Here is a 22,777-nt window from a genome sequence, read left to right on the forward strand (position 1 = left end):
TGGCACATTTACAGAAATGTTTATTGATGTCAGTTATTCCCCTAAATCAAATAAATAGTAACGTGTTATTTTTCTCTCCTTCAGGTATCATCGGTTATGAGGGCCTTCCTCGATCTGATGTTAGTTAGAGAGCCGTCTCAGCGAGCCACAGCCCAGGAGCTGCTCCAGCACCCCTTCCTCAAGCTCTCGGGCCCACCATCTTGCATTGTCCCCCTAATGAGGCACTACCGCCACCGCTGACCTGACCTCCCGCCACCAGGGCGGCGCCACACACCCTGCCAAACAAACACCCACATGACCTGAGAGACTACGCCACTAAAACAAACACTCACACCTGTAACCGAGCAGTAGTTTAGCTAGAGGAATTATTTACAAAGAAAAGATTAAAGAGAAACATGATATCTTCTATTTTGAAAAATACTATATAAAGTTCAACACTGGAGCATAGGGGACTGTACTGTAGGAGTCTCTTCTTCAGTCTTCTGTGGCAGGCTTATTGCTTATACGGGCGCCAAATGCTAACAAATGCGAGCCTCTTGGTTCGTACTCTTTGGCTTCACTAGGCTGCTAGACCAGTAGGGTGGGTCGTCCCAGTGCAGTTTCCTCTCTTACTAGGCTGTCTGTGAGTCCTGTAGAGTTGTACTGTAGTAGCCATCGACTAGAGCGTAGACGGTGTCCAGTGATCAGCTGACCCTGCCTGGCTGGCAGCCGTGTTGAGGGACCTATGAGACACGCCCACCGCCCCCAGACATGAGCATTAGATCTCAGAGCAATCAGGAAGCAGCATTTGGTGTTGACGAGTATTTGGTGATGTCTGAGCGGGGGCGGTGTGGGTGTGTCTTAGTCTGGCTAGAAGACAGGCTGTTCGCCTATTGGTGGAATAAAAACATCGCTCTCTTCACTTCTCTTTTCTCACACTAACAGTGAAAATGTATTTTAGAGAAATATGTAAGTTTTTCTGTACAGTTTTGATAATTTGCAGTATTTTATTGTGTCGTGACCATTGTGATATGGGCAGTATTACATAGAAATCAGAGTTTCTGCGAAGATCTTTCCTACTGTTTATAATAATAATCCATTTTTTCATTAAGAATTTAACCCCTAACTGTTACAAAAATGAACATGAATATATTTATTATCCCACATTTGTGGACAGAACCTCCATTGAGTGTGGAAAAAGGGTAAAGGCCAGAATTTTGTATGCTGTTTTAAAGTATTTATTTATTTTTTTGAATTGAAAGGTTTATTTTTTGGTAGTGTGGCCTTTCTTTTTGTTTTACGTTTATAAATATCAACAGCCAGACAAACAGTGATGTTGGTTATATCATACAAGCAATACCCCAAGCATATCCATCATCACCATCATTTATTCATCTTTATAAAAAAAATGTCATTTTTTACAAATCCCACGTAGCACTGTTTGAGTGGAAAGATAAGAGAAGATATCAGTTTATTTGTAAAAGAGACATTTATTCTTTACCCATCATGACACTCCTATAAATTCAATGGACACTCATCCAAGACTCCTATAGCAATATCTGAGCTTCTCAGTCTGATACACACAGTGGTAAAAGGTCTGTTTTTCTACTCTCACACATCCTGGCTGTCATCTGTTCCTTATCTCTCTCTCTCTCTCTCTCTCTCTCTCTCTCTCTCTCTCTCTCTCTCTCTCTCTCTCTCTCTCACACACACACAAACAACTGTGCCGCGATCTGATTCTCAGTTCTAATTGGAAAGTGTAACCCCATTTTGTTTTTAACACATCATTCACTGTGAGATGTAAATATGAACGTGTGTGTGTGTTTGTGTGTGTGTGTGAGAGCTGGTTTCGGGACTTGAATGAGTACTACTATCCGTGGTGTTGCTTGTACAGTGATATTGCATGTTTGTTATCAGTGAAGCTGGTTTCAATTAAAAAAGCCCATTAAAACATTGACAAGTGTAGCATGTGTTTTTCCACACTCTCATCTGTACAAACCCAGGGTCAATCCGAGGGCCTTTAAACCCACCATCAGATATTTACAGAGCAAATGAATACAAAATACACATTCTTGCATGTTGATGTATAGGTCAAAGAATCAAGAATAGTTCAATTCATTTCAAATAAGTGCACATTTAATCCCTATAATTCACAATTCTAAAAGTATGTTTGAACTGAAATATGGATGTTGGTGTAGGAGTCGACTGCGGGCTTATTGCTTCCTGTTTAGGTTTCCAGTGGCCAGTGACGTTGCATCTGCACTTGAGACCACCGCTGACCACTGTCCTGTGGTTCTGAACGTCAGATCGCGAGGTTCCCAGTTCACTGCTGTCCATGGTGCTGATATCTCCCATTGCCGCTAGTTGCTTGTTGTTTAAGCTATATCCCACCTTGTCCACATAACACTACAGATTACCAATAATTATGTTTTTGCCCATCCCTGATACCAAATACCAAACCATGGGTTTTAATTGAATATGCCGCTAAACATACGTAATAGTGTTTAGCGGGGCACTTCAGTGGACACTGGTGTGTCTCCAAAATAGCCTTGCCTCTTTAGCTGAAACGACTAGAGGACTAATAGATAGATACATGCATCACATGACTAGAAAATATAGGAGGCCATTGTTTTTTCCCCTCTTCTTGTGTGGAAGGAACTATAATAGGATATTGATTTAGTTTGACCCATAGAGATAGATAGAGGACTCATCTTTATGTCTGTGTCATTATAGCATCTGTGACAGCATGGGCAGCGCCATTGAGGCTACAACTCATAGGAATCCCCACCCAGTTGACTACTTTGACTACTTTAAAATGGCGGAAGCATGGTGGAAGCACTCAATGGTGCTGCCCATGCTAAAACAGCCTTTTGGCCACCAAAGGCCTCTATCATTCTCTATGGTTTGACCCAGGAGAATAAAAATCCTCTTTCACAAGAAGAAACCTTAAAAGGAAGACAGGTAATGCAATTTATGGAAGACGGGTAATGACATTTTTGGATTACCCAAACTCTGTGAAGTAATTTGATCACTTTCAGTTACTTTTTTGATTTCTTTCACCTTAAGAGGCATTAGAAGAAGACAGAAAAATATGTTAAAGGCGATGTGATTAATGATGTCTTTGGTGTTCAAACAAAGAGTTGTGGATGTCACGCATGCTCCATTCATTTTCAATTGGGACTTGCTCATGTCGCGTTTCCTCTGACGGCCCAGTGTCGAAAGGCGAGATCAATACTCCATCTCCGCCTCGACGCCTTGGCCATGCCATGCCGGACAGGAGCATCGATCACCCAGGTTCGGGCGCAGCTCTCAGCCACTCCCATGGAGGACTCCTGGTTAAGACGTTGATGAGTGTGATGAATGTTTACCCCCCCCCCCCCCCCCATCTATTTCAGTGTTTAAGTCCATTCAGTGTGACAATGTTTTATGTTAAGTTCTCATGTTCTGAAATATTTGGCAACTGTAGTATCTGAAAAAAGCCGGCTACTGAAATGTATTTTACGATGCCTATCCAACAATCTGAGCGAATGAAAGCTGTCTTAATGTGGTAGACAAGTTTGATAGTGAGCATACACAAAGAAAGCATGAAAAACAGGCTTACACAGGCTTAGGATATCTCCTGTAAAATTTATTTCGGTGAACATTAAAGTAGCATCAGCATAGTTTTCTATGCATAGTCTTTCTGAAAATAGTGTACATTTATTCTTTTTAAATCTGAAATATCTTTGCACATTTCTTTCACAATGATAAACACAATGATAAACTTCTTCTGACATTCTGATATGAGATAAATGTATTAAATATTTTTTTTGGGGGGGGGGGCACGTTTTTACAGACCATGTTTTCCTTCTTTTTTTTTCAATTTACGTTTCATATTTTTTTCTTGACATAATTCCATCGAGTCAGATCTGGAAAATGATCCGTTCATACCAAAGTAAAGCGTTTCCTGCAATGTTTTATTTTGCATGATTTCTGAAGTTCATTGAAACACCTGCACAGTGTACATACACACCACAACACCGTCCACTTTCACCACGATGGTTGCATTCTAAAACAAAAAGTAAAAACCGGAGTCAGGAAAGTAAAAACTTCAGCTGAACATCAACTCTGGACCTGCTAACCTGCCAGGTTTCTTTTGTAGCTCGTTGACAGAAAAGACAGAGACACGTGATGGGGGGGATGATGACAAAAGCGCAGGCCTCTCAACAAAAAAAGAAAAAACAGCGATTTCTGGACAGCAGAACACACTGGGGTGGAACGCTAACTGAAGAAGAAAAAAAACGTGTGCGTAAATCGAATGTTGCGCAAGTCTCCAAAGGACTTCAATGCAGGATTTTACGAGAACGCTCCAAATTACGCACACGTATCTCAAGTTAGGCCTCCATAAAGTGATGGCCTACTCTCCAATATATGGGGAGTTCAGAGCAAGGGAAGTCACATTGGTTTGACTTTGGAGAGGCAGGAGCGTTGTGGTTATAATTGTAGTCTAGTACCATTTTTTTTATATCCTTGAATGGAGAGTAGTCATGTCGTCTTGTTTTTAATGTCCTATATCCTTGAACATGGAGAGTCGTAGTGATTTGTAGTGTCTGATTCCTTACATGTCTTGAACATCATGTTGTGCTTGTTTCAGTGTCCTATTACCTTGTACATGGAGAGTCATTGTGTTGATGATGATCTAATGTTTGATTCCTTAGATGGTCTTGAACATGGGGAGTCTTGGAATGTTGTTCTACTGTACTATCCTTGACCATGGAGAGTCGTCATATAGTGTTTGTTTCAATGTCCAGTTCCTTACATGTTCTTGTACATGGACCGGTCGCGGGGCAGTTGTGGCTGGGTGACAGCGGTCAGTTTGAGGTGGAAGTGGTAGACGGACAGCGTGATGACGATGATGAGGCCCAGGATGAAACCCAGGATCAGAGGAAGAGTCTCCTCCAGCTGTTCCCGCTGGTCCGTGATGCACTTATAGGCTGCAGGGTGAAACACACACACAGAATACATTAGTGTGTGTGTGTGTGTGTGTGTGTGTGTGTGTGTGTGTGTGTGTGTGTGTGTGTGTGTGTGTGTGTGTGTGTGTGCGTGTGCGTGTGCGTGCGTCTGTCTATCTGTCCACATGTGTGCATGTGTGAGTGTGTTACCCACACACATACATACACACACACACAGTTCTATCTACACATGGGTTTGCGGCTAAAGCTACATGATTGGCCTGCAAACCTAATCCTGACCTAAACCCTAACTGTTACACTAACCTAACTTTAACCAATAAGGAAATTCAAAATGAGTTCACTGGTCAGTTAGGTCCCTTTAGTTTTTCCCATGCCCACAGTGAGAAGATTCTCCTCTATGTGAGAGAGCCTTCACATGACCTCGCTGATTAGTATTAGATCAAAGGTCAACACATAATAATATGAGGTCAACATGTCCCAGAAACAGTCTCACTGGTCTCTAAATTAGAAAGTGTCATATTTAAGGGCAACAGTCAGGGCCTTAAACTAGTTTAGCTTATATAAGGTAAGCGATTTGTCGTACTGTTTACATGTACTATAGCCTTCTGATGTCCTGGATCATGGGATGGATTTTATGTTTATGTTTTCAATGGTGGCCTTCTCTGGTGGTTTGCAGATTTTTGAGAATGTAGCTTTAAAAGTTAATACAGTATGTAGCAGATGAAAGGCCACTGTACACCAAGGGTTAATAAACACTATAGTTGAAGGGCACCGTTGCAAAACGCAGTCTAGTTTACTGCAGTCCAGAGAGAGAAGAGTGATAGCCTTTAGAGGACACAGTGACTGACAGTATATATCTAACTACAGTCATAAAGTCTGCATTGAGGACAGGGCTATAACTACAGCCATAAAGTCCTAATGACCTCTCTCACGTTCCCCTCTATCTATCTCTCTCTTCTCTCTTTTCCTTTTCCCCTCCCTCCCTCCCTCCCTCCCTCCCTCCCTCCCTCCCTCCCTCCCTCCCTCCCTCTGCAGCCATGCTCTTCAAACTGCAGCAACCAGCCCCCACAGAGAGAGAGAAGGAGGCTGAGGGGGGGGGGGGCACAGTTTGTAGGGGTTGTGAGATAAGTTCTCCAATACTACTGCACGGTAACCTCTCATTATCATCATCCTCACTAGTGTCATATCTCTCCTCCAGGTGACAACCTTTATTATACGGGGCTGTACATTTGACATGGGTGGGACATTTGCTGATTTTGCAACATTTGCCATGAGAGGAGTACCACCGTAGGTTGTTGTGCTATACCTTCACTGAACATGGCTGGTATGATGTCATGGCTAGATCGTGTACCTTCACTAAACATGAAGTCTGAGTTGATGTCGAAGGGCTGGATCTGAATGTCACTCATGGCGACAGTCACTCCCTTTTGGTGGTCACTGGAGATGAGGGTGAGTGTCTGCTTAGCCTCGCAGACATAGGAGTGGCCAGCAGGGGTCACTAGCGCTGACAGACCGTGGGAGCTGGCTGTGTGCTTCCCAGCTAGATGGAGAGATGGGATAGGAGGATGCAGTACGTGAGGAAACATACTATATGGGTAGGTTAGTCTAAAAGAAGAGCACAGGAATTCCCACAAGACTGACAAAGTGAGACACACAGCTAGCCAGACAGACAGACGTGCGGACACAAACAGGCAATCCCGAACGCACACACACGCACATCTACACATGCACACACAAGCATGCATGCATTTCATACAGAGAAACACAAAAACGCAACATGTATATAAATAAGTCAAATAAAGGCTACAAAATATTGAAATACATTTGGAATAATAGAGTAATCATATTAATATTTATGAAATAATTTTGAACAAATATCGTAATTTAACAACGTCTAAGTATAAAACGTATTAGCGCTATATGAATCACTTTGTTTCTACACACACGTAGAACGGCCACTGCGGCAGATGCACACCAATAGCGTGTCCAGAAAAGACGGGCTTTTTATCCAGCAAAAAAGTCACCGTTTTCTTTCAATAATTCCGTGTTCAACTTCTGCCTGTCCCGTCATGAGTTTTAAAATGTGAATTAATACTGAATCCAAAAACTGTGCTGTTGGGGTAGGCTACGGGAATTTCAACATTAGCTCATCATATGTCTAATCGAAATTACTGAAATTAATAAAAAGTGACGAAAAAAAACTATAAAACAGGAACATCATAATAATAATTATAAGAAGAAGAAGGTTTTTTAGAAGAAAAATATATTTTAAAAACTCCGAAATAAGGCCTAAGTATGTTAATTGCCTTTCTTTATTGCACACGTTTAGTGCAAATATTAAATAATTATTCAACGAAACCATTTTGCAAAATATACACAGAAAATGCTGAGTGGGATATAAATGCTACTCACGGTTGTATGGGTTGATGAAATGCGTTTTCTCCGAGGTGTCATAAACAAACTGCAATTTGCTAATCTTCCACACCTCATCTCCCTTGTCACGGGTTTCCTGCCACACACACGCGCGCGCGCGCGCACACACACACACACACACACACACAGTCATCACCAGCAGAAGAAGAACATTACGGATGTTATGTGTAGGCGTTGTTATCTAAACATATTTTTACAAGAATCCCACGCGGGATAAACGCTCTTAATGATGTTGGGTAATTGTAATTAGACGCGGTTGCCTACTGACTGTTTCACAGTAGGGGACAAACCTTGACGAAGTTGATGCGGAGTGTGTAGGCCTTATCCTTCCACGAGATGTGTATATCGGCGTCCTGGCTCCCGCATTTCCCTTCAATGTCTGCCCCGCGAGGCAGAGACAGATACGCATTCTCCGTGATGAGCTGCAGAGAACAGAAGGGAAACAAACACCCGTGTGTGATTGATTGTGATGGTCACATGCGTTTCGCAATAGACTAGTCTTCTTTGATGATAATATGGACTTGTTTCACACTGGCACGAAGTTGCTACAGTCGACCAATACGGGTTTCCAAAATATCAGCACATCATTTTACGCACAGCCCACCGCGCGTAATACCGTGGCATGAGTGCCCCATGTGTGTCTAAATGAGAGTAAATTCTCACATACAGAAATGTGTCAGTGTCAGTCTAATTTGACAACCGAAGTCTGACGGGCTGTGTCCACCCACACATTCCCAGCGTTATACTAGGCTATTATAGTGAGGATACGGTCCAAAAGGTAAGTGCCATGAAAAGTAGTGTTAAACTAACTGCATTATCTACGCAGTTGTATATGAAATCTTGACTTGGGCACCTTACATGCGAAGTAAAAATGAACACAGAGCCATGAAATATCGGAGTTGTTACTTACGTCTATCCCGTTGATCGCGAGGACGTCGAAGGGGACCGTGAAGCGGACAGCGAACTCGACCATGAGGCAGGTGGTCCCGTTCTCCCGGACCACGAAGATGTCTTTGTCTGGGTTGGTGGACAGACCGGAGAGATTCTCTCCCTCTTGCTCAGCCATCACGGTCAACCGGGCCAGGATCCCTGAAAACGGGGTGGTACTGTGTAAGGGTCACGTCAGCAGTGTAGAGTACAGGGGTAACACAGTGGCAAATACATGACAGTTTATATGTTGTTGTTGTTTTTTTTTGCGTCATCGATATTGCAATGAATATGCCCAAACATGTGAGGTCTGCAGAAGGAATAGAATAAAATAGAATCTGTAGGCAATAGTATAATGAAAGATGGTTCACAGGAATGTGTTTTACTGTCAATGCTCTTACAGACTGGAGTGCATGCCATGCAACATGCATGATCAGCAAAACCAGGCAGCCCGAAGACTCAAAGATTAGACTCAAAGGGGCTTCTTGTCTCCCAGAAGAATACTGTTGGGAGCAATGAATGAGGACCTATAGCTTCGCTTGAGTATATTTGCCCACTTAGATGTAACAATACCCAGCTACATGACACGGATGTAGTATACATTTAAAATCTCACCGCATGTCTATGCTAGAAAAATGGGCAGGGCATAGAGATGTCCACACCGGTGAGTCTAATACATGTTATAATAATGACTTGCATTTGAGTATTCTTCTCACAATGAGCTTTTCACTGCACTGACGTTGAATACAGGTAGTGGATGTGCTACTACGCACACACTGAACAGGAATGTATTCCCCCCCCCCCCCCCCCCCCCCCCCCCAACACGCACACAAACACACTCATGCGCACACACACAAAGACAGCCAGACACGCAGGCTGCTTTGTGCAGTCACGACCGAAATATCGTATGCAACACACGCGGCACGCACGCACGCGCACACACACACACACACAGTCGTCGCTTACCGAACAAACGTAGCAGAAGTCCTGCGCTGTCCAAGGTGCTGAATCTGAGCCGCTCCATTGTACTGGATCCAGGCACTGAAACCGCTAACTGGCGGGGTAGCCTGTGTAGTGAACCCGCAAAGAAAGAGAGAGAGGGAGAGATTGAAAGAAAAGAGAGAGAGAGAGAGAGAGAGAGAGAGAGAGACAGAAAGAAAGCAATGAGGGATCCCGCTGCTCAGCGTCAGGTAGTCACGCTCATATCATCGCGAATGCAGCAAATCTCCAGGTGGACGTGAGAGAGATAGCATCCGGTTTGCTGCGCATTAAAATGCCACAGTTGTTCAGTTGCCGCTTTCTGAACACCTTGTACTGCTCTAGACTCTCTCCGCGCTCTGAATTCAGTCGATGAGAGAGCTTTAGGTGAGCGTCGCCTGCGGCAATGCAGAGTTTCCCCTGTACATACCAACAGATAGACAGTGAGCCGGTAACAACGTTCTGGGTGACTCACGTGATTCACCGGGGGAAGAAGTTCAGTTTCTCTCCCGAAGTTTGTTTCTTCCAAAGAGCTTCGCTGCAGCAACCGCAGCTAGTCCCGCAATGCTTCTCTTTCCATCACTGTGATTGCAGCTGAGGTGTGTGTGTGTGTGTGTGTGTGAGGGGATCTTTGCTACCCCCTCCTCTCTGCTTCTGAGCAAGATTGCAGCTGCTGTGGTGTATGTGCGTGCGTGGATTGCAGTCTGGCAACGCGCTCTCTCTCACACACAGCTCAGTGTGTGTGAACTCAGGCTTGAGGACACCCGCGCAGTGTCCTCCTCTCACACCTTTGCCAAAGACATTGTTCATAATATACAGCATAATATACAGCGACTAATTTCGCGTGTGTGTATGATTAAAACAATTGTAAACGTCACTAAACATATGAGTCGAAACGAATGAGTATGTGTGTGATGTGTCAGATGATGTTAGACTTTATCGCTTGTAATCCGGCAATAGTGGACATAGTCCGTAAATGCTACTGACTCAGAAAAGAATAGCTGACAAAGTCAAAACTCTTGTCAACCGTTCAGCTGTGACAGTTGACACTCCTATGCTCAAGTCACCTCCACCCCCCCCCCCTTTCCACTTCACAAACACAGGCAACAATAAAGTCTGCATCATACAGTTAATTTTTTTTTCCTATAACGCCCTGTAAATGTGATAGCATTCTCAGTATACTTGACCCAGTACTCAGAATGACCCAGTTTTCTAAAGTCAAGGTTTTGTGAGGGTTTTATAACTTACCATGGAGCTTGACGTTGAGTAAACACACACACATACTCTCTCCTCCAGAGAATACAAACCCTTGCCATTTTTAAATACAAACGAATATATATTTATTCATTCATCTTAATAATTCACAATTTAAGAATATAATAATTATAATATAATTAGAAACGCAGTCCCATGAAAACGATTTAAAGAAATGTCATGTCTATTGATATTTCCCAACCGTTATGAATAGCTATGCAGGGGGTGGCGTTTGCTATTCATAGTAAATGTACATAATCTTTATGGTAGCACAGGAATCCTCTTTGTGCTTGAGGCTTCCCCGTGGATATGCCTTACGTTTGTCCCAGCCCCTTCCCAACACTATACAAGGGGGCAGTGTGTGTGGCTTTTTGTTCCAGTCCAAAACAGTACTAACACACCTGATTCAATAATCTCATAGTCCTCAATCTAAAATCACGAGTAGGTTAGTTTAATCCAGTGTTTTAGTAGGCCTAGTTCTGGAATAAAAGCAGTGGGAATAAAAGCTTGCAAATACTTCGGCTCTCCAATGGGACATTTGGCTATTACGCATGGCGCACAAGACATACGGTTTAATAAGAATGGGTCGTTTTAAAATTGAAGTCAAGCTCGCACTTCACGGCGTTTATGCCGTCTATGCTCCCCACCTGAGGGTGTTTTGTACTCAGCGGAAACGTCTCTGAACGCGGAATCCCTCGCGGTGAACCTGAGGCGGGATCTCCTCCACACGCGACCTCCTGCGCCTCCTTCCCGCTCTGTTTAAACGCGGGGAAAGTAAATCTCCGTAACAGTTTGTTGCCCAATACTGTTAAAGTCGTCGAGGAGCTGGCAACAGGCAGTGTAACATCTGCAATGTTGGTGTTGGCAGTTGGTGAAACGTTTCTCCACATAGTTGTGAACGGTCAGGTAGCACAGGACTGATACTTGTAGGCAAACTGCACATTTTCTGTAATAGCTATCTTCAAATCGCCTCATATTAAAGTCAGGTGCTGTTTTCAGTTTGTCCTTATCCGATTCTTCTTTTCCTTTGTTACCTGTGAGGGCAGTTAGTAGGATACCAAGACGAGAGGCAGTTGGCGCAGCTAGTGACGCACAGCTTTTGGTGGTCTTCAGGTTGTTGTCAGAGCTGGTCAACTTGCCCCCAGGTTTGGTGACCTTACAGACGTTTCTCGGGCAGGTCAGGTTGTTAGATCGAGGAGGGGGGTTGAGGGTGAGGACAACTGAGAAAAAACAGCCCCTGTGGGTATGTAGGGCTGCCCGTCTCTATCTCAAACTCCTCAATGGAATCCATTGACAGTAATTGACTCTTTAAGACCAGATAATTTACTCTGTGACCCGAAGCCCTCGGGAGCCATGTGATGTCCCGTACACGCTTTGGAGACACGCCTGAAGAACGTCTAGCCTCTTAATGGGATCCAATAACTTTCTCACTAACTTCTCCCCGTTTACGTTACAATCCGAGCTGACATGGGAAGGACAATCTTTCTTTCTTTTTTTTTTACCCCTTTTTCTCCCCAATTTCGTGGTATCCAATTGTTGTAGTAGCTACTATCTTGTCTCATCGCTACAACTCCCGTACGGGCTCGGGAGAGACGAAGGTTGAAAGTCATGCGCGGGAAGGACCATCTTTCTGACCCCCCAACGTCGTTCTCATTCGTTTTTTGTTTGCTTGTTACTGGTGAGCGCATAAAAACAGTCTGTGTGGCCGAGAAACTTTGCCACCTCCATCGCCGAGTTACCGACTTTATTCTGTCGGAAGCCCCACGCGTCAACCATCTCCGGATCGGCATTGTTACTCACCAAAATCTTCACCGCCTCCAGGCAACCTTTTTCACATTAAGTAACTGAGCTCAGTGCAGCCACTCTCGTCTTGACAATTGACGCTGGCGCCTCTATGGAGAACTACTCCGGAAGTTTCAACATGGTGACTAAACCGATAGAATAACGTTGTAATGTAGGGATATGTTGGAGAAAAGGCCTTCCCTGTCAGGAAGAGCAGGTTTGGTGTAACCTCTCTCTCCCAACCTGATGCGCACCACAAAAACATACCGCCCCTCAAAGCGGTGTTATTAGCGAAGAAAAGCCATGGAGTTGCCAGGACAATGCTAACATCATTACCATACTTTTTCACGTTTTCGAATGGTAACACTAATAGTTGAATTATGAATAAAGCGCTTCAGATGCCTGTTTGTATGTAGTGGTCTGGGGGGCTGTAAATGAATTTAGCGCTTGTTGAATCTGATTATTGAATGTGGAACGCGAACAGTTTCCACCGCTAGCTCCTGCCAGGGTTCGTTGTTAAGGGATAGACGTGTGGGCGTCCCCCCCCCCTCCCCCCTCTCAGCCTTCAATGACACGTACATCATCAGTTGTCATCCTTTCATAAGGCAAGAGCCAAGATATGTCTTTGTTTTTTTACAATTACATAACATTTACATTCACAGGGATATTCTTGGGAGAGTTTCACACTGTTAAAATGGAACAGGTCTTACACTTTTGAACACTCAAAAACCACCGGTTGACTGAAATGTACATCATTAAGGAATTGAGTGACCTGTGCCAAACATAGTAAGTCAGTCTGAATTCAAGGCCTGTACAGAGTTTGGTGGCGAAAAAGTGCAACTAAGTAAGTTCTCTGTCACCTGTGGCAGCCAGAGGAACAACAAACACAATTAACTCAAATCACACAAAAATAAGGAAAACATTTGATCAATTGTACCTATTTTGGACATTTGAAAAGGTCCTGAGAATCATTTAAAAATATATATTTCCCAGCACTAGGAGCTAACTGATGATGCTCATAGGCAAAGAATGCTGCTCAGACCACTGCGCTATGGCAGTTCACAATGCTCTAGCAAGACTCAAGAATACTGTGCATGCTGATTACACCTGATGGTAATAGCAAGTCTGTTTTAATGGTTTTGTTTTAAACCTTCCCCAATCCATAACCCTAACCTTAACCACTCCGAATGAATACCTAAACTTAAACCCTTTTGAGTTGTTTCTGTTTTAACCCTGTAACCAGGCGGAATTAACCCTGTCACCATGATGAATTAACCCTGTAACGAAGAGGAATTAACCCTGTAACCAAGAGGAATTAACCCTGTAACCATGTGGAATTAACCCTGTAACCAAGAGGAATTAACCCCGTAACCAAGAGGAATTAACCCTGTAAACAAGAGGAATTAACCCTGTAACCATGTGGAATTAACCCTGTAACCAATAGGAATGAACCCTGTAACCATGTGGAATTAACCCTGTAACCAAGAGGAATTAAGCCTGTAACCATGTGGAATTAACCCTGTAACCATGTAGAATTAACCCTGTAACCAAGAGGAATTGACCCTGTAACCAAGAGGAATTAACCCTGTAACCATGTGGAATTAACCCTGTAACCATGTGGAATTAACCCTTCAACCATGTGGAATTAACCCTGTAACCAGGCGGAATTAACCCTGTAACCAAGAGGAATTAACCCTGAAACCATGTGGAATTAACCCTGAAACCATGTGGAATTAACAAATCCAAAAATATAAGTTAATAACATAATACATTGAATTTGAGCAAAAGACCATTCCTCCAGCTCCTAAAAAAACATGTTCATGGTGGGCTCTTTGTAGGTATCCCTATAGGCCAATAAACAAAGAGCCAAGACGACAGGTTTTATTTTACACCTGGATAGTTTATTGGTACACATACTATAAAACAGTATTAAAGGAACAGGGTAACAACAGTATTTTCATTGCTATAAGTTCGACAGTAGGCCTACGATATAAATACAAAAACACTCACAGGATGGTCTGTATGTCGACAAAGCTACAGTCAAAATAGAAAAAAAAAGAGGATATACAAATCGTAAAGGAAATGAAAAGGCGACATTGTTCAGCGAAAAGAATCTGCTTTCTCAACAAACTAGAGAGCAAGAGGTTACATGTCGTACAGGTCACACATAACAGAAACATTCAACTAGTGCAAAAAACATATCGTCTTAAACTACACACTATATTTAATATATAATATATATATATTTATATACCTTTATATAAATAACCCCTTATTTTGGCATTTATCATTCGTAAAATAATTTAAACGTCCTAGCAGACATTGAGTGGCACATATGAAAGCAATGGAATAAAATATAAAAGCACTTTTACATTTTTTTTAAACTCGTAATTCTGCACTAGATATGTGGCGAGAGGGTTCGTTCCATGTAGTGTGAGGTGCTAGAGAGAGAGCGAGAGATAATGAAATGGACTGAAACAGAAAAGACGAGAGGAAAAGAAAGAGGACAGGGGTTGATAATTGTCTTTCCCAGAAACCAACAGAAGTGCACTATTCCCCAGCCCTTGATTGACAGGGTCACCGGTGAACACCTTTTTGGTCAAAAGTAATTAACTACATACATTCCCATATATACAATACTCTCTCTACACCAGTTGAGTAAAACTACAGCAGAATTATACAGCAGAACGTTTAAAAGTACAAAAATCCGTAGGGGTTGTTGTCACTTATTGTGTATTTTGTGTAATATCTGTTTTGGTCAATCTTTGCGAGTGTAATGCCATGCAGTATGAATGCCTGACCACACATTTGTCTGTCTGTGTACACAGTATATGCACACAAACTACAGTACCCATGATTACTTCATAACAACGCTCCCACAATGCACCTCTCACTAAAATGGCCGCCTGTCCAATACTGTCACTGCCAGAGGTTAGGCTACCCTTTACCCAAATCTAACGTTCACCATAAGTGGGATGAAACTATATCTGACCCTAGATCAGATGTTAGGCGCAACTTCATCCAACTCCATTGTGTCATCATGGCTGAGACACAGCGAGCTATGAACGTCTGTTAAGTCCATCCTTACTGTCTCTACAAAACCAGAAACAACAACAAACTAGTACTTCCTGTCCTGACATGGTCTGTTTTGATATTCACTCCGATAGCCAATGAAGTGCTTTTCTACACAGCTATGCTTCATCACCGATAACACGGCACAGGAATATCTGATTTGAAATTAAATCAACTAGAAAGGCCCGCACAACATACTGTTCTGAGCTGCTAAGGGATGTGTCGCCAGCTAGCTCAGAGGCCAGTAAAGGGAATTAATAAGCATGTAAAAACCATGTAATAAGCGTGTAATAAGCCTGTTATTACCATACCTAATCGCCCTGGCTATGGCACAGGCAAGAACAGTACAGGGATTATATTGCAGCTGAGGTACAGTCAGAAGTGCATCTCAGAGCGCACACCATTTTAAACAATGTTTTCATTACTGAGGAATAAGCAGAGCTAGATGGGTGTTTCACTTACATTAGGCTGCTGTACTTATCGGGAGTCAAAGGGTCTATGAAAACACATTGTAGTGTATAGATTGTTGAAAATAGGTCCACGTTGGGAGTTTATGAAAACTTATTACGTTTGCCATTGACAAGTACAATACATTAACTGGTTATTTCTGAAGTGGCTAGAGAGGCCAGTGAAGGAAAAACTGGTCGATACAGTCATACCCCCTGCATACACTTCTGGCGGTGTGAGAATCTCAGGTGTAGGCTTTAGGTTTCTTGGGGTTGGGGGGGGGGGGAGAAATCATATAATACACATTCTGATGAAATAAAAAGTGTGCATGAAGGACAAGCCGCAGTGTTAAGGACTACCTGACGTTGGGTTTGGGGTTTTTCTCCGAACACCGTTCATCCAACGTTTGTCTTCATCTTTTTTTTTGTTGTTGTTGTTTTTTTTTTTTACATTCTTATCAAAACACAGAGAAACCTAGTGCACTGCTACATTTTCCAATTCGGTTATGATGGCCTACCACATATAAAGTGCTCAGGACATTACTTCAACTCTTGTGTAGCATACAGTATAATTCACATATTTTGTGCTGACATAAAATTCATAACTAATATATAGGTATTTTCCCCGTCCCATATTCTGGTGCTGTTATTGATACCCGGTACCATTAAAAATACAAAATAAAAGTCTTAAAAGAGTTTGAACAGAAAACATGATCTGTTAACTTCGGTTTGAGCCGTCATGACAACAGAAAGAGCAGACGTGATAGTACGTGTGTGTAAGGTGTGTTGTCTGTATCGTTATGTATGTGTACAGTGACTTTGATAATATCTGCAAACATTGCTTCCATTAAAAACAGATTTAAAAAAAAGATGGATGGAGGTGTATAAAAAGCAGATCCGGGAATGGTAGAGTGGTGGAAAAATGGAAAGGATGAAGGTTGGTTGTGTCTCTCAATGTTTCGGATGTCCCGTCCACCTTCCAAAAGCAGTCGCTCGTCTTACTGTCAATCACTGGTCTGCACCAATGGCTCCGCAGCACAGGGGAGCTGGGGATGTCTCAGAGTGGGGTTTTCAGTGGTTGGAGTGAAGGAGGGCAAGGTTTGGGAATAGCACGTGGGATAACTCTGTAACTGCGAGAGTGGTCAGAGATGGGAGGACAGACCCTGTGTAGGAAGTGGTTCATTGCAGAGGGAGATAATACAGGGATAGAGAATTATGAACTATGACAATATTGCCAGTTGAGGATGAAAGGCGGAATCTAGGGTGTGTGTGTGTGTAGTGGGGTGTGTGAGTGTGTCTGGGTCTCTGTGTCAGTTGTTTGAGAGGGCAGTGTCTGTGTGTGTGTCTCAGGTGCTAGTGGGGGTGTTCAGACCACTGTGGCTGGTCTGGGCAGTGTGTGTGTGTGTGTTTCTGTGTGTGTCTCAGGTGGTGGGAGTGGTTAAACCACTGTGGCTGGTCTGCGGTCCATCTCCTCCTCCAGCTTCACCATCTGCTGGATGTCCTTGGCCTGGAGGGAACCAACACACACACACTGTTACACACACAAACTGTTACACACACACCTCCCAATGCAAGAATCCACACACAGACTCCTACCAAAGGCAGGTACAGGATTCGACAGTGTACTACAGCAGTACAGTCATTTCTTGATGGAGACTACACTAACAGTACAACTACATTACCTAGGTCCGGTCCCAAATGAACACTTCCTGTCCTGTCCTAGTGTTGCAGCATAATGTGACATGATATCCAGGTGTCAGGAAGACTCGCAGTGATTAGTCGCAATGGAACGTCTCCTGGGTCGTTGTGCTTTTTAATGCTCCCATGACTCATCATAATGATCAATGACTCATGTAGACAGAACTGACTGCTGACACCCTGAGTGCTGCATGTTAAAACAAAGACGAGCTCTCTCTCTCTCTCTTTCTCCCCCCCCTCTCTCTTTTTCTCCCTCTCTCTCATAGAATAACATATCATCTGTAGGTAGAAAGGACCTGCAGCGAATCCACTTGAACTAAACAGAGCAGATACCATCAGATTCAACAGAAATAGGGAAACTGGAGTTGAAAAAGTTGACCAATCAAAGCAAAGTGGGGGGGGGGGGGTCATATCCTGTGTGTGTCATATCCAATGACACACACTAGATCTGTGGTCACTTCAAGAAAGGTCGAAAGGAAGAAAGCATCATTAGTATTGGAGCAGGGTGTTACAGTGGTTGCTCAACTAAAAGTTTTTCTGCAGGACTTAGAGGTCATTTGTGGTTTAGTACGGTACCCTGCGTCACTACTTCATTGCTCCAGACCAGCGCAAGGGGGAGCTAGAGCACTGATTATGCTTTTGGGTCCCAAGGCGCTACTGTGTCTCTAAAAATACACTTGTTGTTTTGTTCCTACTAAAAATGTTGTTACACTAAGGTTTTTATTCTAAGAGAAACTTAGACTACAATTAGGGTGTGGAAATGTTAGGATTATTTTGTTCTTACTGTAGTACTGCAGCCTACTACTAAGCTATTATTATTAATTAATTTAGAATTATATAAGAGCCCCTTAGATATTCTCAAAGATTTATTATGAACCCTGTTTTTCACAAGCGTAGCAGGCTGTAAATTCTGCAAACAACATTTCTACTAGGACAATATATATTGGTCAAGGCTCCCGAGTGGTGCACAATGGGATTGCCTTGCAGTTCTCCAGCTGTATGCACTGACTAGGGAAACGTTCCCTGTTCTTTGGGTCTATCTGCACATTCAAACTAATACAATATAACTATTAATTGTCAGACTGCAGAGATGCCTAATAAACAAATGCAGGTGGCTTCTATCTTCAAAATGCTTTAAATGCTTTATTATCCAAATGTTTGAAATGCGTGTGGGCGACCTCATGCAACCGCAAAATGTCAGATGAAGCATATACTGCATGTACTGTAGTGTTTCTTCATCAGCATCTTTATGCTTTCGTTAATAAAATAATGATTAAAATACTCTTTCAAAATGCAGATGTTTATTTCCTTACGGATCCATAGCGAATTACTATGGGAATAAATATCACTGAATGACAGAAATATTGGAACAAAGTAGGCTAATGAAGGTAAACAAATTGTTGCTTACTGGAAAATACTCTTTCAAATCACACGGTCACGTTTTACAGCGCCATTATGGCTATTAGCAGGGCTATTCGAGGGAGAATTCTAATTTCAAATGCATTTCTTAGTTAGGTTGGCTATCAATTGGAACCTTTAACATGTGGAAGGGGGGGCAATTATTATTATTATTATGTATCACATTGATTGGGAGTCCCATAGGGCGGCACACAATTGGCACAGCGTTTCTCGCCCTCTAAAAACATTAATAAATGTTTTGGCCTTTACAAATATTATTTTGCCCTTTATTCAGATTACAATCGCTCACTTTTGTTTTTATGAATATTAAATAATCTCCAAAATATCATTATATATAATCAAGTTGATGGCACAGTCACATATCCCGGCACCTACATAAAGCTGAGTGACTCACTCATTCATGGCTTTGGACCAAAATAAAAAAGTACAAACATTCTTTTTGATAGGCTTTAATAAAGAAATGTTTTGGTTATCCTGACCTGGACAATATATAAAGTATTATAATAGCCCATCATGGGCTATTAGCAGGACAATATACCTTTACAACACCTCTCTGTAGTTTGATACATTGTGCAAGGCAATTGATCAAGATTAAAAGCTTTGTGGATGGGGCCTTCCGAGTGGTGCAGCGGTCTAAAACACTGCATCGCAGAGCAAACTGCGTTGCTAGAGACGCTGGTTCAAAACCCGTGCCGGCCGCCACCGGGAGACCCACGAGGCGGCTTTAATTTAGAATGTAACAATGTAATTATTGGCGAGGTCACGTCATTTAAAAAAATATTTTTAGATATACTGTAGGCCTACCGTAGGCGAAGTTAGTCTCACTAGTGTTGAGTAATGTGCTGTTAAAAGTGGTGTGGGTCTTATTTATTTAAAAAAACATTGAAGTTAGAAGCAACAGGATTTGAAGCAATAAGTATTTCAGCATTGTTTCGCGCTGCTCTGAAACAAGCATGGGGACTGGTCTTGATAAATCAATGAGATTTTGATTTTCAATACTCCGTTTGGGTATTCGTTACACTACAATTAGGGTGTGGAAATGTTATGCTCTTAGAACTATAGCCTACTCCCGACCGTCACGTTGTAAAACGCCATATTTTCCTAACGGAGTGGTGCAGCGGTCTAAGACACGGTCTAAGACACACAAACTGCGTTGCTACAGATACTGGTTCGATACCCGTGGGGCCGCCACCGGGTGACCCATGGGGAGGTTTTTGGTTTCTCTCCCTCTAAAAACAGAAATAAATAATTCTGAATAACAAACTGGCTTATACACAAATTAGTGAGAATGTCTCATCCCATGTTCAAGAATGGACTTTTTCCTCGCTCACTCTAGGTTAAATGAAAACCAAATAATCTCGAAAATATACATATATTTTTTTACCAAAGCGATTATTATTACTATTCATTAATTTACAATTACATTAAAGCCCCTTAGATATTCTCACAGACCACATTTGCTACAACAAAAAAATACCCCTTAGATATTAACTTCTTGGTGACAGGGGGGCAGTATTGAGTAGCTTGGATGAATAAGGTGCCCAGAGTAAACTGCCTCCTTCTCTGTCCCAGATGCTAATATATGCATATTAGTAGTAGTATTGGATAGAAAACACTCTGAAGTTTCTAAAACTGTTTGAATGATGTCTGAGTATAACAGAACTCATATGGCAGGCGAAAACCTGAGACAAATCCAACCAGGAAGTGGGAAATCTGAGGTTTGTAGTTTCATTTACGTGATTGCCTATCCAATATGCTGTGTCTATGGGGCCAGATTGCACTTCCCAAGGCTTAGAGCAGATGTCAACAGTCTTTAGAAAGTTGTTTGAGGCTTCTATTGTGGAAGGGTGTCGAATAAGAGCTGTTTCAACAAGTGGACTAGGCTGAGGCCAATCAGTTGTTTACTCTGTAATGTCATTTCCTCTGTAATGAATACGCTATTGTCCGGTTGGAATATTATTGAATATTTATTATAAAAAGACCCCAAGGATTGATTGTAAACACCGTTTGACATGTTTCTACAAACTGTAATGGAACTCTTGACTTTTCGTCTGGATTTTGCGCTCGCGCATTGTGCCTTTGGAAAAGTGAACTAAACGTGCAAACAAAACGGATGTATTTGGGCATAAATATGGACGTAATCGAACAAAACAAACATTTCTTATGGAAGGGGGAGTCCTGGGAGTGCATTCCGACGAAGATCAGCAAAGGTAAGTGAAGATTTATAATGCTATTTGTGACTTTTGTTGACTCCACAACTTGGCGGGTAACTGTATGGCTTGCTTTTGTGGCTGAACCGGTTCTCAGATGACTGAATATTGTGCTTTTGCCGTAAAGCTTTTTTGAAATCTGATACAGCGGTTGCATTAAGAACAAGTTTATCTTTAATTCTATGCAAAACATCAACTTTCATCAAAGTTTATTATGAGTATTTCTGTTATGATGTGGCTCTCTACAATTTCTTCAGATGTTTTGGAGGCATTTCTGAACACGGCGCCAATGTAAACTGAGGTTTTTGGATAGAAATATGAACTCGATCGAACAAAACATTCATCTATTGTGTAACATTGAGTCCTGCGAGTGTCATCTGATGAAGATCGTCAAAGGTTAGTGATTAATTTGATCTATCTTTCTGCTTTTTGTGACACCTCTCTTTGGTTGGAAAATGGCTGAATGCTTTCTGTGACTAGTTGCTGACCTAACATAATGGTATGTTCTGCTTTCGCCGAAAAGTTGGATTAATGAGAAGTGTCTCTTTAAAATGGTGTAAAATACTTGTATAGTTGAGGAATTGTAATTGTTTTGAATTTTGGCGCCCTGCAATTTCACTGGCTGTTGGCGAGGTGGGATGCTAGCATCCCGAACAATCCCAGAGGTTAATTTAGAATCATCCAATCCTCTTATGCTCTTAGTACTGTAGCCTCCTCCCGACCGGCACGTTGTACTGCGCCATATTTTCCGTTCCATCCTAACGGAAACCCTGATGGTTTAGTTTTTCCTGTAATAGAAACACCTTAATATTAATCAAATTAATTCAGATAAAATTTCTTAAAATCAATCCCATATACTTTGTTCTTACAAAAAAGGTTTTACATTCTATAGTAATGCCAATATTGAAGACTTTTAAATGCTTCTCAAAGATGCCCTCTGGTGGTCAAACTAGCACTAACTAGCATTAATGTTAAAAAGGGCTGACAATTAAATAACGTGCCATAGAATTCTGCAGCAGCCCGCAAGGTGTGCTGCAGTATGACGCAACTTTTAGAGGAGGAACCACTTGATTGGAGAAGGGTACATTGAGAGAGGGATGGTGGATGAAAAGAGGGAAGGAGAAGATGAGAAAGAGGGGTCAGAGGTTAGGAAGATGGGACGGATGGAAGCGCCTACCTTGACACTGTTTATTGGCATGATGTGATTTCAAAAGCTGTGCAAAAAACAAGCAAATCATATTATAAAAGGGATGAGAGAGAACATACATGTAACATACATGTACAGGCCATGACGAAATGACGACAAACAATGCAACTATGATTTATTTGTGTGCTAATCTGATCCTAAATCAGCGGTGAGTTACCTGCTCATTGAACTTGTCCAGTTCCTCTAGCTGTTCTTTCTGAGACTTTTCCAGTGTCTCCATCTCCTTCTGATGCTTCATAGCCAACTAGAGATGGAGGGAGGGAGGGAGGCAGGACAAATATGGAGGGAGGAAAAAGATTTGATTTATTATTTTACTGACTTTTATTTATTCAGGGGAACCGAATTGAGACCAGTGTCTCATTTACAACGGTGCCCCGAGGACACAAATTACATCAATACAGCAACAGCAGAAATATAAAA

The 22,777-nt window shown here is 42.2% G+C and overlaps 3 protein-coding genes across 18 annotated transcripts in view; 1 reads left to right on the plus strand and 2 right to left on the minus strand.

Annotated features, from left to right (window-relative positions):
• LOC110529869 (serine/threonine-protein kinase PAK 5) overlaps positions 1–1,934 on the plus strand; it is a 113,353-nt gene extending 111,419 nt beyond the window's left edge. For all 5 annotated transcript variants that reach the window (XM_021612500.3, XM_090243355.1, XM_036985402.2 and 2 more), the window contains one exon: positions 85–1,934. In XM_021612500.3, coding sequence (XP_021468175.1) covers positions 85–240 — 156 coding nt within the window. In that variant the 3' untranslated portion in view covers positions 241–1,934. The remainder of the gene's footprint in view (positions 1–84) is intronic.
• Positions 1,935–3,586: 1,652 nt separating this feature from the next.
• LOC110529870 (lysosome-associated membrane glycoprotein 5) lies at positions 3,587–10,323 on the minus strand. Its single transcript, XM_036985403.2, has 7 exons — positions 9,745–10,323; positions 9,258–9,358; positions 8,275–8,453; positions 7,655–7,786; positions 7,344–7,440; positions 6,283–6,471; positions 3,587–4,952 (listed from the first exon to the last, which is right to left on the minus strand). Exons 2-7 carry the CDS (start codon positions 9,313–9,315, stop codon positions 4,774–4,776), a joined length of 834 nt encoding a protein of 277 aa, XP_036841298.1. The 5' UTR covers positions 9,316–9,358; positions 9,745–10,323; the 3' UTR covers positions 3,587–4,773.
• Positions 10,324–14,184: 3,861 nt separating this feature from the next.
• Positions 14,185–22,777, minus strand: part of LOC110529235 (1-phosphatidylinositol 4,5-bisphosphate phosphodiesterase beta-4) — a 142,723-nt gene continuing 134,130 nt past the window's right edge. For 10 of the 12 annotated variants that reach the window (XM_036985407.2, XM_036985405.2, XM_036985406.2 and 7 more), the window contains 3 exons: positions 22,515–22,601; positions 22,328–22,364; positions 14,185–17,330 (listed from right to left, as the gene is read on the minus strand). In XM_036985407.2, the coding sequence (XP_036841302.2) occupies positions 17,245–17,330; positions 22,328–22,364; positions 22,515–22,601 (210 nt within the window). In that variant the 3' untranslated portion in view covers positions 14,185–17,244. The remainder of the gene's footprint in view (positions 17,331–22,327; positions 22,365–22,514; positions 22,602–22,777) is intronic. The other 2 variants (XM_036985412.2, XM_090243356.1) reach the window with 1 other exon arrangement.

Source organism: Oncorhynchus mykiss, chromosome 8 (genome assembly GCF_057628025.1).
Source record: "Oncorhynchus mykiss isolate SJ-2025 chromosome 8, ASM5762802v1, whole genome shotgun sequence".
NCBI lineage: Eukaryota > Metazoa > Chordata > Actinopteri > Salmoniformes > Salmonidae > Oncorhynchus > Oncorhynchus mykiss.

Coding starts and splice junctions, on each gene's coding strand:
- LOC110529870 (XM_036985403.2), bottom strand. CDS start 9,315: ATGGAGCGGCTCAGATTCAGCACCTTGGACAGCGCAGGACTTCTGCTA. Junction 6,472..7,343: donor TTTCATCAACCCATACAACC/GTGAGTAGCATT, acceptor CTCTCCATCTAG/CTGGGAAGCACACAGCCAGC. Junction 4,953..6,282: donor AGACTTCATGTTTAGTGAAG/GTACACGATCTA, acceptor TTCACCCTGCAG/CCTATAAGTGCATCACGGAC.